This window comes from Coloeus monedula (assembly GCF_965178545.1).
Source record: "Coloeus monedula genome assembly, chromosome: Z".
Taxonomy (NCBI): domain Eukaryota; kingdom Metazoa; phylum Chordata; class Aves; order Passeriformes; family Corvidae; genus Coloeus; species Coloeus monedula.
The window spans coordinates 20,889,295-20,914,040 of NC_138822.1; the positions used below are offsets into that span (position 1 = coordinate 20,889,295).

At 37.2% G+C, this 24,746-nt stretch overlaps 2 protein-coding genes across 5 annotated transcripts in view; one reads left to right on the forward strand and one right to left on the reverse strand.

Annotated features, from left to right (window-relative positions):
* SLF1 (SMC5-SMC6 complex localization factor 1) overlaps positions 1 to 17,812 on the reverse strand; it is a 34,358-nt gene extending 16,546 nt beyond the window's left edge. The window contains exons 1-11 of one of the 4 annotated variants that reach the window (XM_082301266.1): positions 17,683 to 17,812; positions 16,839 to 16,952; positions 16,610 to 16,685; positions 14,071 to 14,314; positions 11,835 to 11,997; positions 8,769 to 8,900; positions 7,315 to 7,368; positions 3,741 to 3,899; positions 3,032 to 3,198; positions 1,645 to 1,788; positions 815 to 980 (exon numbers count right to left, since the gene is read on the reverse strand). In XM_082301266.1, the coding sequence (XP_082157392.1) occupies positions 815 to 980; positions 1,645 to 1,788; positions 3,032 to 3,198; positions 3,741 to 3,899; positions 7,315 to 7,368; positions 8,769 to 8,900; positions 11,835 to 11,997; positions 14,071 to 14,314; positions 16,610 to 16,685; positions 16,839 to 16,952 (1,419 nt within the window). In that variant the 5' untranslated portion in view covers positions 17,683 to 17,812. Of the gene's footprint in view, positions 1 to 814; positions 981 to 1,644; positions 1,789 to 3,031; positions 3,199 to 3,740; positions 3,900 to 7,314; positions 7,369 to 8,768; positions 8,901 to 11,834; positions 11,998 to 14,070; positions 14,315 to 16,609; positions 16,686 to 16,838; positions 16,953 to 17,223; positions 17,232 to 17,455; positions 17,501 to 17,682 lie in introns of those variants that run through there. The other 3 variants (XM_082301265.1, XM_082301267.1, XM_082301268.1) reach the window with 3 other exon arrangements.
* The window catches only part of KIAA0825, a 252,267-nt gene continuing 245,137 nt past the window's right edge, over positions 17,617 to 24,746 (forward strand). Inside the window, exon 1 of the mRNA XM_082301264.1 lies at positions 17,617 to 17,642. The gene's annotated coding sequence lies outside the window, so the exon portion shown is untranslated. The remainder of the gene's footprint in view (positions 17,643 to 24,746) is intronic.

Below are 24,746 nucleotides of genomic sequence, written 5' to 3' on the forward strand. Positions count from 1 at the left end.
CTACTAGGTATTGTATTGAAAGTGCTTTTTTCCCCCTGAAACACTTGATTTTCTATTGTTCTGTTACTGTATGGAAAAAGTGAATGGAGTACCTATTTATTCTGTGCTTTCACAATAATTTGAAAGAGAATGCAGAGACAGCAGTTAGGTTTTTATTTTAAGAGAATCTAGAAGTCAAAGATGTTTTACAAGGCCTCTTGCTTCAGAAAAGAAATAGGTGGTATAGAGGACACTTAGTATCTTTCAGGTCAATGTCCTGCTGGTCAGCAGGTCACAGAATAGCAATTAAGTTGCCTTCAATTCAATTTTTATGGAAAATCCTAGGAAAGATAATGAAACTAAAAGACTTGGAAAGAAAACCAGGGCATTTTATTACAGTAAAATAATGCATATCTACAGCAAACAACAAAAAAAGTATTAGTTTTGTTAGGTTTCTCTTTCAAACATTTCCTGAATCCTATCACTGTAAAATAAGATAATCACTTCTTTTGCTACACCATATTGTTTGAGAGAATGTGTTAAGCTGGTGTCCCTAATAACTACAGTAATACCTGCTGGTAAGGGCATGTGAACATCTGAATGTAGCCAACAAGCTACTCATGACTCGTTTCTTCTCTACATATCTATATAAGAATCTTATGGATCAATTCATTTCCTTTAGTGGAGCAAAAACCAGCATGCTTCACAACAAAAGGCAGCTATAACAAGCAGCTGTGATACTTAGATATAATTCCTCACAAAAGAGTGAACAAAGGGACACCTTTAAAAAAATATGTCAGTCTTCATTATTTTAAAGTATAAAATTCACACTCACATCATTTCTTCTGTTCAATTCTCTATGGGAAAGTATGACCCAATCTGCTAGAATATTTATGTGTTTGGTAAAAAGCACTGCGGTTCCGCTTTCAAGCAAGAATGTCTTCTGAAGAACTGTCTGTGGCAAGACTTGTTGATGCTGTGAATTCATTCCTTCAACCAAACTGTAAAAAAAAGTGAAAAAACCTACAGCTTTATGCCACTTTGATTATTAAAGTTACCAGACAGGAACCTTGTCTTCATTCAAAATACACACAGATTTGGCAATTTTTAAATATGGAAAGATCAGACACAATTTCTGATGAAGAGTAAGTACAATAATGATGACTATTACTGTTAGACCTGGGGAATTTTAATACTGTGCTACTATTTACATAAAGTAAAGGCCACCTTTACTATATAAAGGCAAAGCAAACCCAAGACTTCTTTCATACTTCATAAACCAAGGAAATTGTCTCCCTAAGATAATAGGGAGATAACAGTTATTTGAATCAAAAGAAACCCCCCAACATATAAATCAGTATGTTCAAAATGCTGCTTGTCCACCTTAAAGAATGAATAGTGAAGTACTGCAAATCTAAAAATATCACTTCATGAGCAAAATTAAATGCTTATTGAAACTTGTAATACAGTGAAATAACAGTTTGGGAAAACCAATCATTAGGAAAAAACCTATAAATTAACAATAAACAAACTAAGAACGGAGAAATATAAATGGAATTGCCAAACTGCCATCTCTGTAGAGCAGTATCTTATCAGGGATATACAAAAATCAGGATACAGGCTACTGTAAACAGAGAAATGCATGTATTATTCTATAAACCCCACCTTTTTGTCAGAAACTCTACTTCGCCTTTTACTAAATCAAAGAAAAACTTCAATAATGTTTTATGAACTATCCTCAGTTCATCTTCTCTCCCTGGGAGAGAAACTGGGACTGTATGACAAATTGTTTTGCAATAAAGGCAAGACCTGAAAAATAAAAATGAAAAATCCATTTGTATGACAGAAATAATAGATAATCTATCAGCAAAAAAGTCAGCTTTGAATTTTGTCTGTTTTGACAAGGAAATAGCTTGCTCCCCAGCAATAGTCAACATCTTAAAGCCTAATTTTCTGGTTTTAAATCTTTTTTAAAAAATCAACGTTTGTGACTGAGCTTTTGTTCCAGATTAAGATTTTGTATTATAGTGTAAACGAAATAATTTTTATTTCATTTTTCCGTCTCTGCTTAAGATATTGTACAATTACTATATTAAACAGAACTTCTTGAAAATCCTTTAAATACAAGATAATTTTGTAATATTTTATAAACATTGTAACACCCCACAAAATTTAGTTCAGATAACAGTTCACACATACTATTTGACAGGACTATAGATTATCAAACATGATGGAGCTAATTCTGAAGTAACATGCAAACACACTTTTTGGCTAGAATTCTGAGTATTAGAACCAGGTATACAACTTCTCAGTATTCACATTCTGCCGGAAGTACTAAAAGACAAAATACTTAATCTAAAAGACAAATTCTCTTTCATGCCCTTCAAGACATGCTTACAATCATACACATTCACATATCTGTAATCACAGTTGTATCCAAGTATTTAAATGTTACTTAAGGTTTTATGACAGCAATAAGAAGAGGTGTAGTTTCTTTTCCAAATGAAGAGAAGAATTAATCTCTGTTGATGCAAATTACAAAAAATGAGTTCTCAAGATAAAGCAGAGACTAACTACTCAAAGAGTTCCTATATAAGGTCTTGTGTATTTAGATAAGCTATAATCAGACTTCCTCAAAAAGATTGTTATGATTAAAATCAAAATACAACAGAAAACTCATGTTTGGCAAGATAAGCCTTGTAACTGCAGATATATGTGTGTTTGTTTATCTATACATATACACACAACAACAGCACGAGTACACGGATTACTATAATCTGTGACGAGCATAAGAAATAATTTTTTAAAAAGGAGTAAGGCTAAGAAAATATACTTATTTTTCTGTCAAAAAATTCCATTTACCTGTGAGCTGACATGTTTTGAAATATAAAGTGAAATGTCCAAATCTGTAAAAATTCTAGACTTTCATGTACAGGTAACTTGTTCTATTGAAAACAGGACTTTGATGCAATAGAATGCAAACTCTCCTCTGCTGTCCCAGAGTTTGGAGTAACATAATTATTGCATTCAGCACCTCATTAACCCATCTTACCTTACAAGCATCTCTATCAATGACCATGTGCCTTTCTTACAGATAGGACACTGAAGAAGATCCAAATAATACTTTAACATAGACTGGGACTTCCAGGGAGGTTCATGTTGAAGAACAAGGTACAACACATGACAGAGTTTGGCAAAAAACATTGCACTGGCATTTCCCTGTAATAAAATGAGAAAATACTATTGGCTTCAGACCAGCCAAAGATCTACAAACACTAAGCATTTATTTATTTTCTTTAATCTTTACAATCCCAAGTGACAAAACTTAAATCACTGAAGTAAACATGCACAACTCCAAGGAGAAAAACTCATAGCTTAAAAAAAAAAGGAAGAAAAAAAGGAGAACTTGCTCTAGTGTGATATTCCAGTTGAATGCACTACTGTTTAGAGCAAACCTTCTTCTCAATTGATCTTGCTATCCATGGCATGCTAGCATAGTGCTGTTTCTAAAATTAACAAAAAACATTTGTGGCCAAGTCCTTCACAATATTTAGAGTGCTACATTCATTTGGCTTGCAAATAAATACTGATCTGAAAAACCCTTTTTTAAATCCTTTTTTTTTCCACAAGCACACTGATGAACACAAAGAGAAGGGTGAATGCATTACTAAAAACTACTAAATACAATGTCAGAAGCAAAGATAATAATACTTCCTTTTATTGCTTTTATTTTTAGTAATACTTTAGTCTTCATCTCTCACCAATAGGACATATTCTAGAAGAGAATGAAGAAGTTGCACAGGAGGTGTATGGTACTTTTGGCCTGCAGCAAGTTCCGTGACTACATCATGAAGTAAGTCCTCTTCCACTAATCCTTGAAGTATATACCAAGTGCCTCTGGACCAGTCAGTACTTTTAACCTAGAAATGAGATACCATTGAAAAAAAAATAACAGCTTAAATTGAAACACTCCTTTAACTAACCAACTCAACTAACAGGAAATCTCTAAGTAAAATGTTGGTATTATATATCGTGGTTCCTGCCAGGACAAAGTTAATTTTTGCAGTAGCCAGACTGGTTGTGACTAAGACATGGAGGTTATTCTATAGCACCTTACATCACTGCCAGGGGCAAGGGGAAAGGGACTCTCATTTCCAGGGAGAACGGATTTCTTCCAGTTGAGAAGATCTCGATAGCACAGGACTTCCTTCTTATTCTCTGCCGCTCATGACAGCAAAACTCTTAACTTTACAGGCTTTCAGAGAACCCAGACAGATGCAATGCATGAAAACAATAGCTTTCATGAGATGCTGTATCTGCTCTGCAATTTCCTGTTACTGTCTGTACTTTCAGCTTCCCAAAGATCACGAATTAATGACACTAGCGAGCTATTGAAGGCCTCAGCTACATGCCTATTTCCATCTTTCCTCTAGTTCAGGTTCAATCCAAAGCTGATGCACAAGCCAGTTACAACTGTATTGCTAACTGAATCATGGCTTTCTTCTGCCAGAAAACTTCCCTTTCAAAAGACAGGTTTTTTTGTCTGACCACACAACCTGAGGCTCTGGTAAATTCAAATTTCTCCATATTTTGGGATAAGGAGTCACAGCTGAGAGAAGCAGGGTCACTAAGACGACTGATCGGACTGCTGGAAATGAAATGGTTACTTAAATTTATTGTTCATGTAGTCCGTGATAACTTGTAGATTTTACGATTTCTGCCAAAAATCCTGTCTCTTAGTGTACATTAGATAAAGTTACTCAAGACATAGAATCACAGAATTGTTTAGGTTGGGAAAGAACTCTAATATCATTGAGTCCAACCAATGCACAAGCACTACCAAGCCCACCACTAAATCATGTCCCTAAGTGCCACTTCTACATATCTTCTAAATCCCCCCGCTACTGCCCTGGGAAGCTTGTTCCAGAGCTGGACAACCCTTTGCAGGGAGGAATTTTCCTATTATCCGAACATCTTACCAATTGTTTTAACATTAGTTTAAATTTTAAATTAACATAGACTTTGAGTCCAGTTGTGGATTTGAAATCTACAGAATATACTGCTATTGTTACATTAACAATAAATAAAGCTGCTCATGTAGACAATTTTCTTTTAATCAAGTCTTTGTGCATCTGGTGTTTGTAACTTATATTTATTTCAATCTTCTCATTCATATATGCACTACTAAAATCTCCACTGAAATTTCCTTTGGAAATAATGCTTGCATTCATACTTTTGTAATGTTAATTACATGCAAACAGCACATCTAGAGATTAAACTGTTTAATGACAGTCAAAGAAGAACAACTCTGCTGCCTGGATTTATGATGTGAGACAATGACTGTATATTGGCCATGTACAAGCATGTTACCACTGACCTTCACCTGGTGATCCCACCAGCATCCTGCTTTTTATATTGTGACTGAAACTTTTATTTTTTGAAAATTCTGTACTAAAAGAAACAGTAACATTGATGCATTATTTTGAAAATACACTAAAACAAAGATGTTTCGGGAAGACTGTGATACCTCTTGCATAGCATTCAAGTCAAGGAGAAACTAGAGACTGGTTTTCAGCACATTTCTAAGATGTAAAGAAGGATGATACAAAACTGAGGCAATAAACTTTTGCCAGTATCAGGAGACACCTATTACTGAAGAGACTTAATAAGCTGTCCAAAGCTTCACTGGCTTGCACTCTGACTGATGAGGAATCAGCTGTTTCTTGTGAAGCACTGTTGGTACAATCATTAGCACTTGGAGCAGAAAAAAATGAAATATGAAGGTCCACGCAATACATCTTTTACATTGCATGATGTGGAAGAAAAGCTAACAAAAAAAGAAATAAATATTTTTGGGATAATGGAACAGAACACTTAGCTGAGCTAAGCCTTCCTAGCAGATGCAAACTGAGATGACAAAATGTAACAGGTAGATCTAACATGTTAATATAGTTTGTAGGTTTGATTTTACTTCATTAGTGTTATTGGAAATGTTTATTGGAGCTGCTTATAAGAGCCATAAATATACTGGCTATAAAAGTCCTATCTCATATAAAGGCTAGCAATGGATATTCCATAAAGCAATAAAAGTGACAGAAAAGTAAGAGAAGTATTACAACTAGGCTTAAAATTTCCAAGCAAAAAATGATATTACTCTTAAGAGTAGAGAAAAACAATTTTGCTTTACACATGTTAAGAAAGGTAAATTTTTTATCCCATTAATTCAATAAACTATACATTCAGATTAAATTTCAACGCAAACCTGTTCAGGAACAGAAACACACACAGCACTTTGCAGATCAGTGGTGGTGTTGGACCAAAAATTATTTTATTGCTTATGTTTTAAAAATATTTTTCTTCCTCCTTCCTTATTGTCAATACAAAGAAATTAGATAAAAACTGGTTTCAACTAACTATGTACTATGGCTCATGAAGATACCAGATCTTGTTACTAAGAAATACAGGAAGCTAACTGATACTTCAAGTGTTTCCCGTTTTAAGTAACGCAAGTTACCATATGAAGTGCACTACTAGTAGCTCATGGGTATCATATAAAATGCTCTTTGAGTACTAAAAAGGCAATGTTTCAACACTGTTGAAACATTTATTCTTAACATTATAGATAGAGAGGGGAAAATTTAAGTATTAATTTACTTCAGGTATTTATAACAAAGACTTAATAAAACCTATTGCTGACCTGTACCTGTTTTATGGCACTTATCGGGCTTAATGGAAATAAAAAAGATAAATTAAATAGCACAAAAAAAGAAATTAAGTCAAAATGACTAGAAAAACAGGACTGAAAAACATAAAGCGTTCTACTTGCAATCTGTGCTTCAGCTGACTCTGGAAACCCACATGATGAAGTATCAGGCATGTGCTGAAAGAACAAGTACTGTTTCTTTTTACAGTGAAATAATCTCTAGCTAAAAATTGTCCATACTAGAAAAAGCAGGTGAACACTGCTAAAAATTGCGTACACTTTCTCTTTATTGCTGCTGCATAAATACAGTGCTTGAGTAATTAAGACGCTTTAAATCACATCAGGACATCATTGCTTTTTTTTCCCTAACATTAACAGGTAAGGTTCTCTTAACTAGCAGGATTAAGCAGTTTCTTTGCAATAACAGGGACAGTACTAAAAGTATTGCAAGAACAAACAACATTAAAGACCCGATGATGCTTTTTAACACTTCAATAACTTTATTAGAGTTTTGGATAGCCAAAATCTAAAAATGTTTCTTTGATAGCTAATTTTGCAATTAAAGTATGTCTGTCTAACTTCATAATAAAATTCTGTATGCATAACATGCCCTCTATTTTAGTAATTCTTACCTCTGAATTGCATTTGTGCAGCTGGTCTGTTTGAGCAAGTCTATGCTTAATAGTCTGTAAAACAGAATAAAGTCAACCTGCACACTGGATACCAGTCAACATATTCAATCAATAGTGCATGAAACTTCCCAAATGACAACTTCTGTTAAATGTAGTTCAAGCACAACATAGCATTTAGATTTGTCTATTTATATTTGTCTTTTTAATATTTGGATGGTTCAATTATGAAATAGGGGAGTAATGACTTAAAAGGAATAAAATATGGGCAAATTTTCCTTCCCATTTTCCCCTGCTGTTTTCTGTTTGTTGTTACATGGTTGCTCTGTAAGGACAGTGTTTCTAGATTAGACACTAAAAAACTAAATGTTTTATGTTTTTCTGCGGCAAAATGCCAACTCTGGATTCCCCTTGCATGCCAAGATAGGGCAGTAGGTGCAAAAATGTATTACTATTATAGCTATATTTAGTTATTGCCTAGTATTACAATCTTACTAAAACATGTTACTAAAATATCCTTAGGAGAGACCATCTTTGAAGGGTTAATCCACCTGCACATTGCTACATAATAGTTTGAACCAGACCACTTGCTGTGTGTAATATACATGAAAAGTCAACAACAAATTTATTTTTTAAATGTCTGGGGGATATAGCCTTGATAAAATGTCACTGATAAAAGATGTAGCATTCAATGGTGCACAGATTTAAGCAGCATGAGTCTTCTACTTGTAATCTCGTGTTTAAACATTGTGTGTACCTTGAGGATTTAAAATTTTTAATTCTTTTGCGACTAAGAACTTACAGTGCTTCATGTAAACAAGCTCCTACAAATACACTTAGACACCATCATCAGCATCACTGTGACTTACAGAGATAATATATCCTAAATCAAGGTATTCAGTTGCTTTTTCTAGAGTTGTAATAGTGGTGTTAACTACTGATGTAGCAATTTTATCAGGATTAGATCTGTGACAACATAAAACCAAAGGAGTGCATTAGCTCTACTTTTGACTTGTAATAAAAAATATTCACGTGAATCAACAAAATACTGGCTCTACAGTATGATTGTTTTGAAAAATGTCTTCATGTAAATTAGCTAGATAACAGGAAAATCACAGAAAGACTGTAATTCAAAGACATTTTGTCGAACAATATTTACTACTATTTACCTCATCTATTACACCAAGGTTTTCAGCTTGTCTTCTGCACACCCATGTCAATGAATTGCTATTACTAAGTTATATTTTAACTAGTGGTAAATGTAGTAAATATGGGATTATTAAACACTGCAGGTTAAAAGGCAGTATCTAAAATATCTACCTTATTAGCTCAATACTATAATGAAAGATATAGTCAATAATATATCTTTTAATATAATTCATACAATAGAAAAATATATAATTATATGTATATAAGATATATAATGTAGTGCTAAGAAAACATTAACTGTTACTTACCGCAGTAAAATACATATGCTTAATAATAGCATTTTTTATTTTAGCAAGTTGCATTTCAGACAAGACTTGATCTGTTTCTTGTGCAGCCAGGAAACAGTTCATCTGTGTATCTTCGGGACTTTGTATTTCATTCTGCAGACCAAAAAAATAATACTTTCTTTGTTTCAAAGCTAATGGTCTAACCAATTTTTATGTGCTAGGTCTTTCTATATATTGTATTACAAACCATATGTGCCTATGTATGTTTATGTAATTGTGTAAAGGTCTACATCACGTGTAAGATAAAGAGATGCTGGTTTGGAAAACCATGAATGTTGTAGGAAGCTATAAGCACAGGAATGATCAAGGCAAGTTTCCCCATATTTATTTTACCTAACTCACTTGAAGTCAAGTCACAATCCCTGTGGCTGAAACAAGGACTGTTCTTCCAATAACAGATTCTCTCTCTGAGAGAATCTCTTCCTCAATTTGTCTATTCATTTTATATAGACCACTACAATGAAATCTTTTCAGTTCTAGCCTATAAACATGAAACAATTTAGTAATTTAAAATGTAGTAGGTTTTTCTGTCTTTTTTTCTTTGATATTTTTGTCTGTTTGTCTAGTAATTAATTCTCTGAGTCCACCTATCATTTTTAACTTCTTCAGCACAGGGAATGAGGAAGCATTTCTCAAGTTGGTTTTGAACTCATTCTGAAAAGACTCTCAGTAACACCACAAAATAATTTTTGCTTGCAAAAAAACAACTACAAAAAATATTTTAAATTTACTTCATGGATTGAGAACAATACATTTCAGTAAGAGTTTCAATGCATGCTTTTCATCAAAGATACACAGGTTAAGAATAAAACACCATCTTTGTTTAAGGTAAATACACGGGTAACCACAGACTCCTCCTGCAGTGTGATGAGCTAAGAATCATCAGATAGATACAGATGAAATATTCCCTTGGCCATATTTTATTGTGAGCAGGTGTGGCAGACTTGGCATAACTTGCCTAATAATTCAAACACCTCAATCTGATGGGTGAATCAAGTCTGGGACATAACAGTAGGCAAAAAACACAGTAGTGCACTCAATGACAAGGTGCAAGAAGTTTATACTTTTATGCTTTCAAGATAAAGTTCCAAAAGTTACATGTCTCATCCTATTTTCTGATTTTTCCTTAAATGTATCATTCAAAACAAACGTATTTGGCACGTGCACAACTGTATTTCTAAACAAATACTGAGAACAAAATTTTCTTGCACATTTCAAAAGAGAATGAAGTGGTTTTGGTAACTAGAATAGAGTTCTAAATAGTTTTTGATGAGCCATGGATAATTGAAGTCTAATGCATTAACTAGTCTTTACTTCTTATGGCCCTTCATGCACATTAGTTTCAATATGCTCATTAAAATACTCATATTGGAACAATTTATAGTACAATCTTGGCAAAAATTTATGAACTCCAGCATGCATCCAACAAAGCTTTTAAAGTCACTGTTTGAGACTAGCTTCCTAAAATCATGCACGTGTTTTAATATCCTGAACCAATACATTTGATGCCTTATAAATCAAATCAATGACAATCCCAGAGAGTATTTTAACAGTAGACTTAAAAGGCTGAGATAATAAGAACAGATACCGAAATACAAACATGAAGCAAAGACTTAGTAAAAAAAAAAAAAAAAAGAAATGACACCAAGAATGCTCTGAACATCAGTGGAGTTTCAGCTGCCTTGAAAAGAATACAATGCTATTTTGCTAAATCCATCATCTAGACACATAAATGGATGTTTAGGGGAGGAAGAAGATTTGTATTTGCTAGAAGTAGCAGTCATATAGCACGACTACAAATTTATGAAGTTGGAACAATCTAATGACTTATACGCCAAGTACTTCTGGGATAAAGAGAAAAGAGCATGTCCATAACATTCTTTGACAAAGCCTAATATATTTGGACAAGTGCTATGATTTGATTGCCTATTTTATTCTTTTCCTTTTAAGAGACTAGGAGCCTTGGCAGTTTCCTGAGTTCTTCAGATTCATTTAAACAGAAAGCTAATGTTCTTTTGGTCTCTGAGGTAAGTTACTTCAACAAAATCTAAGCAAAAAAAGGTATGTGCAAGTTAATGGACTCGTTAAGATGGAAAGTTGTTATCACACCTGGGAGAAATTCAGGGTGCATAGCAAGAAACACATGATTTTGATAGAGATCAGTAAAAGTGAGCTAGCCATAAAAACTTTACATTCATTCATCTATTAAATGTAAATGTCTATCTTAGCTGAAAGGTTTAAATGAGAGCAACTTCCCTGAACACATTTCATTAAGAGTAAGCACTAGAGTAAGAGCCCACACTGATACGTTTTATTCAGGATGTAAACATTAAGACCTTCTAACCTTCTTCTCACCCTTTTGTAACGCTTTAACTACAGGGAGAGCAAAGTGCTTTGATCAGAAGAGTCCAAAGGATTTGCAAATTTTAACAAACACCGTTTTAGCTCCCACTTGCTTGCAAACGTAGTAGTTTCAATCAGCAGTTGATTAAAGCCATCCTAGAGTCTGAGGAACTACCACACTACATGAATATTCTGAGGGCTTTGAGTAGTTCCAGATCAAAATACTAAGAATTTCTGAACAGCGCATCTGGTAAGCAAACAGCTATGAAACATGGGGCATCTCTCTTAAGGGAAATAGTAACACAAAATTCTGGTTCTAGTGAATTCTGCACTAGAATAGGACCATGTGCAGATGGTATCTGGAGACTACAGCCTCTTCAGACAACCTGTTATAGTGTTCCATCAACCTCACAGCAAAAAAACCCAAGTTGTTCCTGACTTTCCATTTGTACTCGTTTTCCTGTAACTGGGCACCACAGGCAATAGCCTGGCTCTGCCTACTTTGCATCCTCCCTTTGTATTTGTAAACATCCACAAGCCTTCCTATCTCTTGGATACATGGTCCCAGAATCAGAGAGTTGTCTTACCTTTAATCAAACTAGGCTGATTCAGGCTGATTATATTCCCCTCCATCATTAACACTGCATTATTTATAGTAATAAATAAATAAATTAGTTTACTTACTTCAAAAAGGTAACGTCCTATATATTGCAAAGAGTAGTGTTGAGCTTCAGAGAGGCACTTTTTGTTTTGTAGAGGAGAAATTTTACCACCGATGAATACATGAGTTATATTGTGCTCTGCATTGTTAGATGAACATATGGTTGCCTTTCCAGCTTTAAGAACTCTAAATAAACATATTTAGAAAGATGTATTTACTACATTATATTAACGCTGCCTAAAGCTACAATAACATTCACAAACTACAAGCATGCAAATGCAACTGAGTAAGTCTTCTAGATGTATGGCACAGCACAAACTTCATTAGAAAGATAAAAAGGAACTTAATAGCCTTCAGAAAATGAAAGAACCCATTTAACAAAACATCCTTCTCTTCAAAATTTAACAGTACTACTTAAAATCAATGTATACCTCCAATATATCTGAAAGTTTCGCCTATGTACCTTTTCAAGTATCAAATTTGAAGACAGCAGCTATTATTTATTGCATTATCTACCCCGAAATGATGATTTTTCAGTGAAGTTTTCCTATAAATTAAGCAGGTAACAAAAAATGGCGCACTGCTTTTCTGAAATGTAGTATGATGTTTTCGTAATGCAAATATACATTTACAGCATTGGTGCTGTCCTGTATCATATACAGAAAAGAGATTTGCTTGTCGTTGGGGCACTGTTACACGTAACAGTTTCTCCAGGGACAATTTCCAGACCTGTACAGCTGCAAGTGCTCCTATCTTTTAGGAAAAATGCCAGATAAAACAAAAGGTGGAAAAATAAGATCTCATGACATTCTGTATATGCGTTCTATTTTTCATAATCCAGATATATAAAAAGAAAATGGTGCTGCTCTCACACACTTACCCATCAAACAGCTAGGCACTAAAGGCAGGAAGAGCATAGAAAGGGGATAAAAGGCAAAGTGTTGTTAAATATTAGAAAATAGGCTTTCCCAAAAGCTATAGAGTCCTTTATGACTGAAAACAGTAACTTGCTGAAGACAAAAGTATCTACCCGTCAGTGTTTTATGACTGACTAAAAGGATCCCCATGTTGAATGCATGGGAAACAGTCTGGAAAAAAACATCTTCCACAAAACTTGTTCACCTGTCTTACTGATGTTGTTCCTGTTAAAGGTTATTTCTATTGCAAGAAAAAGAAACAGACAGCATTGTGTGAGACAGCATTTCAACAGTGTTGTCATGAACATCTACATAAGCAGTTTTCATGGAAAAAGAAACAGCATTTTTCTCAAGCATAGCAGGACACAGTAAGCTCTCCCACTCAGCCAAAATTAGCATACTTAAAATATTTTCAGTTGGCAAAAATCAGAAGATAGCAATTTTAATTACCTCCCCCCTTCCTTATGAAATACAGACAAACATACATTCTGTGATGTAGCACACAACCCTGTACTACGATCCACCAGAAAAAATGCACGTCCCTTCTTGGCTGTGCATGTGTGACCTCAGCAATCCTAACTAACTGGGATCTCAATAGAGAGCTGGACAGTATCTGAATAAATGGAAAGCTCTGAAACAGTGTCAGGAGATGTTCCTTTTACTGTACCAGATGCAAGCAGTACTTAAATATGCACTGCTTTCAATTCAGGAGTAGAATTTAAAGCAGTGAATCCAAATGTGTAGGAAGAGTATAGAACAGAACCATACGTTCTCAGAATTCTTGTACTTTAGTTTTCTTTCTTTCTTTCTCTTTCTTTCTTTCCTTCCTTGCTTCTTTTAGTTTTATCTTTCTTTCCTTCCTTGCTTCTTTCCTTCATTTTCCTTCATATTTCTGTCCTCCCCTTCTAAACTATGTATTTACAACATACCAGAATCATCTGTTGTAGTACAAATTACATCTTCAGAGCTACAAGAACCTGTTACATAGATGTGACACAAAGACTGATCAGGTCAGTAACAGTGCAGCCCATATCCGTAAGACACAGTCAGGTCATCCAGCCAAGTGAAATAAAGTATCCAGTTCCAGCTACTATTTAAATCTAACACCCACACAAAATAAAAACTGTAAATCTTGCCTCATTAAGGAAGTTTCTGTTAGCAGCTTACTTGATAAAAACATATGCATGTTATTTTTAACACTACACTAAAAGAAGGCAAGAAAAGCAGTAATGTTACAGATTTAAAGTCATCATAAAGCATGGAAATATATTAATGAAAATAATTCAGAGTTTGGATAGCTGGAGGTTGTTATGGACCAAATTAACTGAGATGGAACTCCTACCTTCTAATACATGGCATTCGTTTATCACCTCTCTTAACAAGGAGGACAACTTTCCATCTGTGGAAGGCCCCTGGAGCACTAGAGTTTGTCAGTTCTTCACGCCATCTTTTAGGTGCAGATTGCATTTGAGGTGAATAATGGGTGTCTCTTTCAATTTCATATCCCCATTCGTACGTTGCTTCATCAAGCCATCTGCCACTTTCAGCACTATTAATTATGTACTCCTTAGTTAGTACCCACTTTCCTAAAAAGAAAATGAACTGTCAACCACAAAAGATTTTTTGTGCAGACAAATGGCAATCAACTGAAGAACTAATATAAAATTAACTTAAACCTTTCTTGTGCAAATAAAAGCTGGAATTATAAGTACCATTTTAAAAACTTCTTCCTATTACAAGAGTTCTCCACTTCAGACTTCAAAAATCTCAGAATCAAAAATCGCACAATACCACTGAAAATGATTGCTTTGTTTTCTTTTAACGATGAAGTATCTTTTTACCCTTCCTCGATAAAAATACTTGTCTATCTCCTCAAAAATCTCAAACACATTTTTTCAGCTTCCCAGATTTTGTTCTTAGGACTTTCACAGAACATTGTTAAGCCCTTTATTTTTAATACCATTTGACACTTATACAACTGTACTACTTTACTCCCTATGATTTTAAAGAACTGCACATTAAACATATAAGCTAGCATATACTGCTAGTGTAGTGAATATCAATATTCAGGGGACACACTTTAAGACTTTTTTTCTTTCCCCTTTCTTCTTTTCACATCCTTTTCTCTCATCCCTTGGCTCCACCTCCTCTGCCTCTCCTCTTTCATCTTCCACATGTATGCTTTTGATATAGTATGTAATGATATTCCCCTTTTCTCTGTCTCTCTCTCTTCTTACAGGTTCAGGTCAAGAGCAGTGGTTAGTACCCTGCTCCTGTATTGAAACACTACCTACGGAAGACACTGTAAGAGAAATTGACTTGAATTGTGCGAACCTAATTGGTTTCACAGAACAGCAGGGTTGACTGACAAAATGTCTCAGTGAAGGAGCACAGATGGCACTTCTACAAAACCTAGCATAGGTACCGGTAGATTTATGACTGGAAAACATATACTGTGCACAACCTGGATGTTAAAACCACTTTCATGAAAAGTTTTCATCTCAAAACCTCTGTCAGCTAGGAAGTACATGACAAATGGCATCCTTGACAGTATTTCTGCTGAACTCTGTGGAGTTCTAAATGTGTTTAAACATGATCTTTCTTCATTACTTGGAAAACCACACAGCAGGAATGAATATAGTCTCTGCCATCAAGACTAAGAGCAATGATTATGCAAAAGTAGTACTTTTTCTGGATTAAAAAGTATTAGATGGTATTGGGGAAGATTTGCAGTTATAGAAACACGACAGAGTTTTGTGTTGCCATGCAGACGCTACACGTACCATTTCCACTCTGTTCAAGAAAACATCTCCAAATTTTAAACTCCAAAAAGTAAGAAAACATTAACTCAAAGGTTTAAAATTGCTACAATGAAGTGCCGTACCAGAAACCTATATGCATTTTAATATTTTTTTCCCAATGGAAACTTTTGGTCTATCTAATTATTGCTAGGAGTGCAATCAGAATTTTATGATAGTACAAAGAATCATACATACATACATATATATACATACATGCATATTAAATATATATATATATATACATATACCCCCCCGCTTTCTAGCAGTAAGAGGTGATTGAAAATGCTTACTAATATGGTAGGAAACCAAGGAATTTACATATATCTTTAAACCCAAATGTATGTTTAGTCATTTGTCTACTGTCTCTTAATTTAAGATTATCCATCCTAACAATTGCTTTAACACTTTGGTATAATATGATATAGGGAAGATAAAGATCATGCTTAAAAACGGTATTGTGATGTCTCATAACCACAACAAATTCAAACCTCATCACAGAATCCTGACAGGTAATCAGCCTATAAAGAAATCTTATAATACAGAATTTTCATTCTAAAAGCATTTTAGTTGCTTATGTATGGGATTTCAGCATCAGGCCTTAGTTAAAGAGGAAGGACCAGAAGCTTGTGTCAGAATGGCAAGAGCTTGGAATTTTCTCTTGCTGCATAAACAGGAACTTACAGACAGTGACCTTTACCAGTGAATGTTCCATGTGAATTTGTTGTCAAAAATCCATGCTGACTACAGGTGTTCATACTCCCTCTGCCCTCTTTTAAGCACCCAAATAATTTGGGCATGACTTCATTATCTAATATAACACAAAGTTTTCTGTTTGGGAACAGAGGCAGATCCAACAAAGGGAGACAGCAGGAATACCATGCAGGAAAAAAACCCCAAAAAAATGTGGACTTCACTTCATCATAACACTGTGTCAAAAATGAAGGTTAATGGAACAAGAAGAATGAGGGTTCATGAGATGTTCATTCACAAAATGAAAACAGATAACTAAAACCCTTTCAAGGGTCCTTTCCAGACTTATGCTGTGATGCTGTGAAATTAACCAGGAAATCTTTTACTCACCAGCAGCGCAGGCAGCTAAGACCTTTTCACTCTTGCACAGCTTTTTTGCTACAAGATGTGTACAATTTCTGTATTTCTAACAAAACAAAACAACACACTTGTATCACTGGAAACACTTAAATTCTTTGTCTATTTATACACAACTAACCTATTGCACAATCCTTTCTTCTAAGGCTTGCATTTTTACTTCCTGCTCAAACCCTCTTTGCTGTTTTTTAATGAACAATACCTTACTCTCTATAAAAACACAGTTCAGCTTGAACAGACATTTGAGCAGTGCCTTCTTCTCTTGTTTTTTAAATCCAGTTATTTGTATTATCCTTTTCTGGCTGCCACTTGCCATCTGTTGAAAGAGAGAACAATCAAAAGGGAACATTAACTCACAAAATATACACCATGAAAAGTTGCTTGCAAGGCCTGACTAGTATTTACTACTTCTCTTCCAATAAAATGGGAAAATACACCAAAAGGAATGAATACTGGTACACCACATTTTAGCTCTCACTGCCTGCCGCAGCAAAGACACCTGAAAGGCGGTAACGGACTAGCCTGAGACCCTCAAACTGCAGCCTGCAGTGGGCCGAGTCCCCAGGTCTGGCATCTCCTCTCCGCACCCAAATGCCCGGCGGTTCAGTCCTTCGAACCCCTGCTCCGCTGTCGGAAGTGCGGGCCGACCTCCCATCGTCCCGCAGGGGGAACCCCGCCGCCCCGATGCGCCATCGAGGCGCGGCGGGCTGGCGGCAGTCCCGCTCAGGAGGTGAAGAGCGAGCCCCCCGGCTGCGGCGGGGAGCCCTCCGGCGCTCCCGTACGGAGGCCATGGGAACGGGTGCTGTGCCAGCGCCTTACGGTACGGTGCGGTTCTGTGCTCCGCTCCGGCCAGTCTCGCTGCCCGCCAGGCGCCGCAGCACAGCGCGTTCCCGCCTTCCCCCGTCCCGCCCCCGGATGTGGCGGAGCGGCCGTTCCGGGACGTTGTTACTGACGCTCCGCGGTCGCCGGGGCCTCCGGCGCGGAGCCGCAGGGGGATCCCGGCCGGGTAAGTGGCCCCGGTGGGGCTGCCCTTCCCCTCCCGTTACCGTGCGGCCGGGCCTTGGCGCCGAGCGGGACACGGCTGGGGTCCGCTGCGGCCGCCCACGGAGCACCGGCGTTCCCCGCGGCCGCCTTCTCTCCTGTGCGGCACGGCAGCGCGCTGCGCAGTGCCCGGGCTCCCCGGGGTCCGAGGCGCTGGTGGGCGCTGGCACCTGCAGCGGGAAGGCGGCGCCGAAATCCCTCTGAGGCGGCCCCGGCGGCGCAGCGCTCCAGGCCCGGCTTCAGCGCGGAGCGGGAAGGGGCGGTCCTCCCTTAGAGCGAGAGGAGGGGGTCGCCTCGAGGCGCGGGGAGGCGGGGGCAGGCGGGGGGCGGGTGGCGAGCTGGAAAACGCGCCGACGCTGTTTCGGAGTCTGGAAATCACCGTCGCTGTTGCTCGGCAGAACTAAAGTTGTGAAAGGCGGTCTGGCAGGGGTGTGTGTTGGTCTATAGGCAAGCTGGAACAGGCTGGCTGTAAGAGTCAGGAAAGAGACCAGGGATTTCTGACCCTCAGTACCATTTTCTCAGTATACTGGAGAAACTTTTCGAAGTTTCAAAGCCACATGATGGCTGGTCCTCACAGGGCAGGTGAGCAGATACTGCTACAGCCAGATAATGAAGACACATATTTTTGGTGAGGGCTTTCTGCCCTTTTGATGAAGGGAAGGCATTCTTGCCCCCCTGATGAAGTTGGTAGAAACTTTCGTTACGAGAGTCAGTGCTTGATTTTTTTTCAATTACAAAGCAATATGAAGAGATCAAAATAATATTCAGCTTGTACCTCAAGCACTCGGTGTAGAATTTAGAAATGTAGAAATGCCAAGATTTGCTGTTTGTGAAACTTTGTTTCAGCGTCCTGCACTTTATTTTGGTCCCTTCTGTATTTGAGAGATGACTTTTGACTATTTCTGTCATGTAATTCAGTGAACAGATAGTGCACAAGAAGTCTGTTGGTGCTTCCTAGCAAATAGAAGTACCTTTGTAGAACACTTTTATTCGGTTTTTCTACAGTTTGGGAGTAGAATACATGCATTGAAGAAAAAAAGAAAAAGATTGAAATGCCTCTTTAGACAACTGAATTGTACTTTCCCCCCTTCCATATAAATCTCATGTGACAGTGGACAAGTCACCCTGTACTCTTTGAAGTAGCTCTTTCATATTTAAGACCTGTAAATTGAGATAGGTACAAGAAAACTCACAAGTGCTGAGTCTTTATCACTGCAGCTTAGATCAATAGAAGCTATGCTTTGAGCTCACCACTGCTGTAAAACATAGGTATTCCTGAAACACCAAAACCACATAGCCGCAGACATCTAAAATTTGACAGTAGATTGGACATTTGGTTTAAATCTGAGTTTCCCAGATTCCAAAACAGAAAAACAATTGTTTCAGGCCTCAGATGACTCTTGTCTTGCTGTTTATAAAGTATTCTGGTACCCCTGGTAGCGGGTTGGGTTTGTAACGGGGCAGAAACACCAATTTAGTGTAGTGGTTTGGTCCAAAATACTCATTAGTGTTTATCTTCTGTGAGATAAGAATTAGGAGAAATGCAAAGCAGGCACCAAACTTGAAAGAATATAAAGAAGTTTATTAACAGACCTAAAAGAAGGAAAAAAAAATTATACCACCTTCAGAACTCTCCTCCTCCCCCCACCATCCTCCCTTCTCCCACTGACAATGTAAAAAGACAACCCTTGAGATGTTCAGTCTGTTTACCACTTCCATAACCTTGTTCAGTCCATTTAGAAAGAGAAGTCTCTTCTTGCTCATGCTATGAGAACATTGTCACAACGAGACAGCCGCCCGGGTTGGTTCTCTGCCCACATGTGAGTCCCTTCCCCCGACTTGCAGCTTTTCCCACAACTGCTTTCGAGGGTCCACTCTTGAAGTTTTTTGGGGTACAACTTTAAGGGTTGAGCCATTCAGAAACAAAAACAGAGGCCCTTCTCCTTCCCAAAGGATCTTCCTCATCTTCATCTTTAGGACTATCTCTGGGAGCATCTCTAGGAACTGAGGTTTTCTCCTTTCCCATTTGGAGCAAAAGTCCTCATCTGGTCCATCTCTCCCTGTCCAAACTTCTCATGAAATTACAGCTGTGTCAGCATCTGCCTATCTCAGCACAGGTGCTTTTGCTTACGAGTTGAACACTCCACCCCCCATATCTTCATGAAATTACAACAGGATACTCTGATATATCATAGCTTCACAACAGAATTTCAGCTTTAAGCATCTCTTCTCTCTCTTCCCTCAGGTTTTCAGCTCTTCACAGCAGTAAAAGGGTTAATCTCACCTCGGCCTTGCAGCTTTGCAGCTGGAATGTTGAATTTTCCTTATCGCAGTGGAGAGGGGGAGAGCCGAGCCGCTCCGGCTGCCCACGGCAAGGCAGTGGGGGGGGTTCCATGGCTGGAACAGGTCCATGGCTCCAGGATGGCCGTGGCCCGGCCCAGCCTGGCCCAAGCAGGGCCTGGCCGGGCCCGCTGGCCCCCACACGGGGCCCGCAGCCACCTGTGCCAGCGCCGGAAACGAGAGAGAGCTTGGGGGGGAGTTTGTCTATTCTTAAATGTGGATCACAGAGGTGTTCACAACTTTAAGTGGCTTAGAGAATTGTCCATATTCAAGCTGGCCAGCTGATAGGTTCTGTCAGGTCATAGAGGAAGCTGTAAGCACCCCTTAGCAAGGACATCCCTTCCAGGACTATGCTTGCTAACCTATGACATGCCTACTGAAGTTTTTCCTATCTCTTGTTTCCTTAACGTTGCAGTTATATTTTTGCATGCAAGCATGAAGAAATAACCATCAACAACCTTTGTCACTAGTCTTTTTACAAAAATGACACTAAAAAAAATCTTAAATATTAAGAGCTAATATTCAGACTGCATTTGTTGCTTGCACTTCTCTGTTGACAATGAAGATTAGTTGCATTTTCTATTTTGTACCTGTTGCACCTTTATACTTTTACTGTTAATTTGTCAGGACTGTAAAGGTATTGATTTTAACTCTTGTAAACTTTTACTTTATTTTAAACAGTTTAATTCTTACTAACTAGGAGTAGCTGCTGTTGATTACCTAACTGATAACTAACAGCAGTTTTATGTCACAGGACTCTTAACAGGCTGGAGAGGTCTTCAGCATATGATACTGTAAACTAACTCCTAGTAAAGAAATTGTAAAAAAAGCTGTGAAGCTGTGTCAGGGGAGATTTAGATTAGATTAAGGTTCTTCACCCAGGGGGTTGTTGGGCACCGGAACAGGCTCCCCAGGGAAGTGCTCACAGCCCCACACCTGCCAGAATTCAAGAAGTGGTGTGACTCTTGTGCAGGCCCAGGAGTTTGACTCCAATGATCTTTGTGGTCCCTTCCAGCTCAGGATATTCTTGATTCTATCATTCATACTTATATGATGACCATTTCTTACCTTTAAGAATTAACTTTTTTTCCCATGTCTCTGGCACATAAAATAGTGTGGAATCAAAATAACTGAGATCTCAAACATTTCGTATCTATTTTTTCTTTAAAATACATTGTTACCAATATGTAGCTTTAATAAATTAAGTTTTTTAACCATTATTTCAGTGATACCTGCTAAGTTTGGATTTCACTTACTCCCTGTTCTATTATTTGGTTCATTAAAAGCCTTAAATATTTTCTTTCTTTCCATCCTTGTTGTGATCTCATTATGGTAGCTAGGTATTTCTTATGTCTCATAGGTCTCATAGGGAGCAGGCTTTTTAACGGATGTATTTTTAAGTTCCTCTGGGTTTCTTTATTCTTTTAACATATTTTTCAAGTATATAGTTCAGTTGCTCAGTATGATAAATTATATTTAAGCAGATTCTCTCTGGGTTTTAGACAGTATCCACTGTTACCCATTCTCTTGTACAGTACATGTGACATGTTTTATAAAAATTAAGAAGTGATTTTCAGTGCTACACACATGGTATTTAATTTCTAAAACTTCAATTACATTTTAAGAACTATCAAGAATGGCTGTACAGCTCTCATGTCCAGTTCATTAAGAAGCCAAGATCAGAGAAATATTCCTTTTCCTCTATCACAGAAAGATTTTATTTACAGTGTATCAGGTGTCCATCTCTGTCAGACCTCTTTTCTCAATTTTATTTCCTAGAATGAAATAAAGAGAATTTTCATTTTTGTGACACTCTTCTGGCTTTCTACCTTACACTTTTTATTTCCTTTTTGTTCTATGCATATTAATATTACCACCATGTCTTCTGCCTTGAAATTTCACTTCTTACATTTCCCACAGGTAGCTATTTTACTTCACACAGTTATCTTTCTTCAGGCCTTATTGGTGCTGCTGCTTTCTGTGTTATCACTGTTGATCCTTGTCCATAAATCTCAGTCTGTATCTCACAGCCTCTGCCACTTCTTCCTTAACTTTGCAAGTTAGGGTTTCTTTTTCTGTTCGTTCTTTTTGTGTGTGTATGTTTTGTCCATCATAAGCGGTTTGCCTTCCTATTTTGAAAATTCTGTGTAATTACTTGCATATATTGATAGTCATAAAGTCCATGCAAAACCATCTTCTCCATTGTGAAGTATAATCTGACAGAATTTTTTATCTAGTGGAATATATGTTGTAGTATGTGCTTAAAATACTTGCCATCATGCAAACAAGATTATCAGTTGACTGATTAACTGAAATAATCCATTGGAGCTTTTTTCTTCTGTCTCAACATAACATGTATACTTTTTAAATGATACTCCCAATGCAATAGGCAAATATTTAGTTATCACATATTTGTAAAAAAAACCCAGTCCTGAAACTACACTGAAAAATCAGTCATAAAATCTAAAACAGTATGAAGTGTCTCCACACTGCCTTCGTGTGGATAAAAATCTAACTTTATGCTACTTAAAGTCAACTTTTTCTTCATTATGAAACACTTTCTGGTTTTATTGAAACTGAAGGAATTTAAATTTTCTTCTGTAGTGATAAGGGATTACAAGGATTAGAAATAATACACTGTAAATCCACAGGAACTACAGGAGCTTCTTAATAGTAATCATCTTTCTATAAACATACCTGTAGTTACTTTCATGAGCTAGTGAATAAAGGAAAGGCAGAACAAGCATTGTGAAAATTGCTGCTTTTCTTCAAGCCTTACTGATTATATAAACTCTCAGTTATCATAACTTCATACTTATTTTTAAAAACATCTTCGTGTTCTTCTCAGGATGTATCATTCATGTTTCTTTCATGTAACCATTTTTGCTCCAAAGAACATTTATTTTAATGCCTATTAAAAGCTCAGCCTGTCTTCTCATCCCCTTGCATTCATCTGCCTTTTTGCCTGTTCACATTCTGTTAATGTAGGTCAGTGAATCAATGTCGATGGACAAATGTAGAGAGCACAGAATAGTGTTCAGCAGCTTGTTCAGTAACTCTTCTGTACATGAGGCAATGCTATATTCTTCATGTGTATTAGTTCACTCAGTAATGAATTAGTGAACTGTATTTTATTAGTGTACTTTCAGTCTCTCATGTCTTGGACTTAGGTTTTGGTTGTTTGTTTCTTTTAAAATATAGGTATGGAATGGTTTTATTTTACATTTAATACTTAACTTTCCTACCACATAAAGTTCAAGTTTCTTTTCTTTTTCTGACGTGAGTTAGTCTGTTGCTGCTTCTTAGACCTTCCTAATCATATCACTGCTCTTCTGCCCTGTCCTAAATGCACTACATACCTGCCTGGAATACTTAATTGACCTAGTTCCCCCACTGGCCTTCTAATATTTTTTCCTGCATTGGAGATCCATTCTGATGTGATCAGCAATTTTTCATTCATCAAAGTCCTTTCACCTTCTTTTTTTCTCTTTTTTTTTTTTTTGAGAATGCCTGTAAGCTCATTCACATTGTGTTTGCTGATTACTTGGTTTTTGGGTTGTAAAACACATTTTCTTTGTCTTTTGGTATTTTGTTCTTCTCTAAGTAACTGCATTTAAAATGGTAAATGTAGGTAATGCTCGAAGATAGTGTAAATTTTTCTTAATAATTCAATATTGTTAAATATAATCTATGTATACTATGAAAATTCCAGAATGGTTATCTTTGCAATAACACCTCTCTCCACCCAGTTTTATTTCTGACTAGGCTGCTGCCAACAGCATGCCCAGAATGCAGATAAACATGAACCCTGGCTCGCAGCCATTAGAAAATTAAGTTATATATGATATAGCCAGTGGGGTAATGTGTTACATTACACTTTCTACCTTCTCTGCAGTTCACTGTACTTGACGTCAGTATAGAAGGGAAAGGTAGAAATGGTTGTGGATGGAAGAAGGAAAAAAGAAGTTAGGAGAAAGTATGGCATGAATTATTATAGAGTAGATAATGAAGATGCAACAAGAGCAAGAAAGTATCAAAATACCCTACAGAATACTACAGTTCTGGTTTTTTATCAGTATGTAACTGAAGTATAAAATTGTGACATATGGGTATCAGACATCGATTTTCTACTTAAGGTGAGTCTCATAGAATGGGATGGGTTAGAAAAGACCTTAAAGATATCTAGTTTCAATTCACTACAAGCTCCCTTTTAAGTATTGAAAGACTACAGTCAGGTTTCTTCAGAGGCTTCTCATCCCTGCACTCAACAGCCCCACCTCTCTAAGCCTGTCTTCATAGCAGAGGTACTTCAGCACTGCGATCATCTTTGTCACCCTCCTCTGGACTTGTTCAAACAGATCCATGTCCTTCTTGTGTTGGGGGTCCCAGAGCTGGATGCAGTGCCCCAGGTAGGGTCTCCCCAGGGCTGAGTAGAAGTTTGAGTGGTTAACAGAGGATCATAGAGGTTTAATTATCCCTTAAGGTGGAACACCTGTTATCAACAGATCTTGCAGATCTTCCTTGTCCATCTGCAGGTAACTCCTCCCATATTTTGGTGGTGCAAAGCTTAAATGTAGATGGCTGTTCCATATACATGTAAGGACAATATTGCAGGAGAGGGAACAAAATGGAAAAAGAGCAGGATGAGGATTAATGGGGAGACTAATTAGGAGAATTTTATGTGTAGCATATTGGAGACACGTGATTTTAATCTTCTGAGGTAAATGGT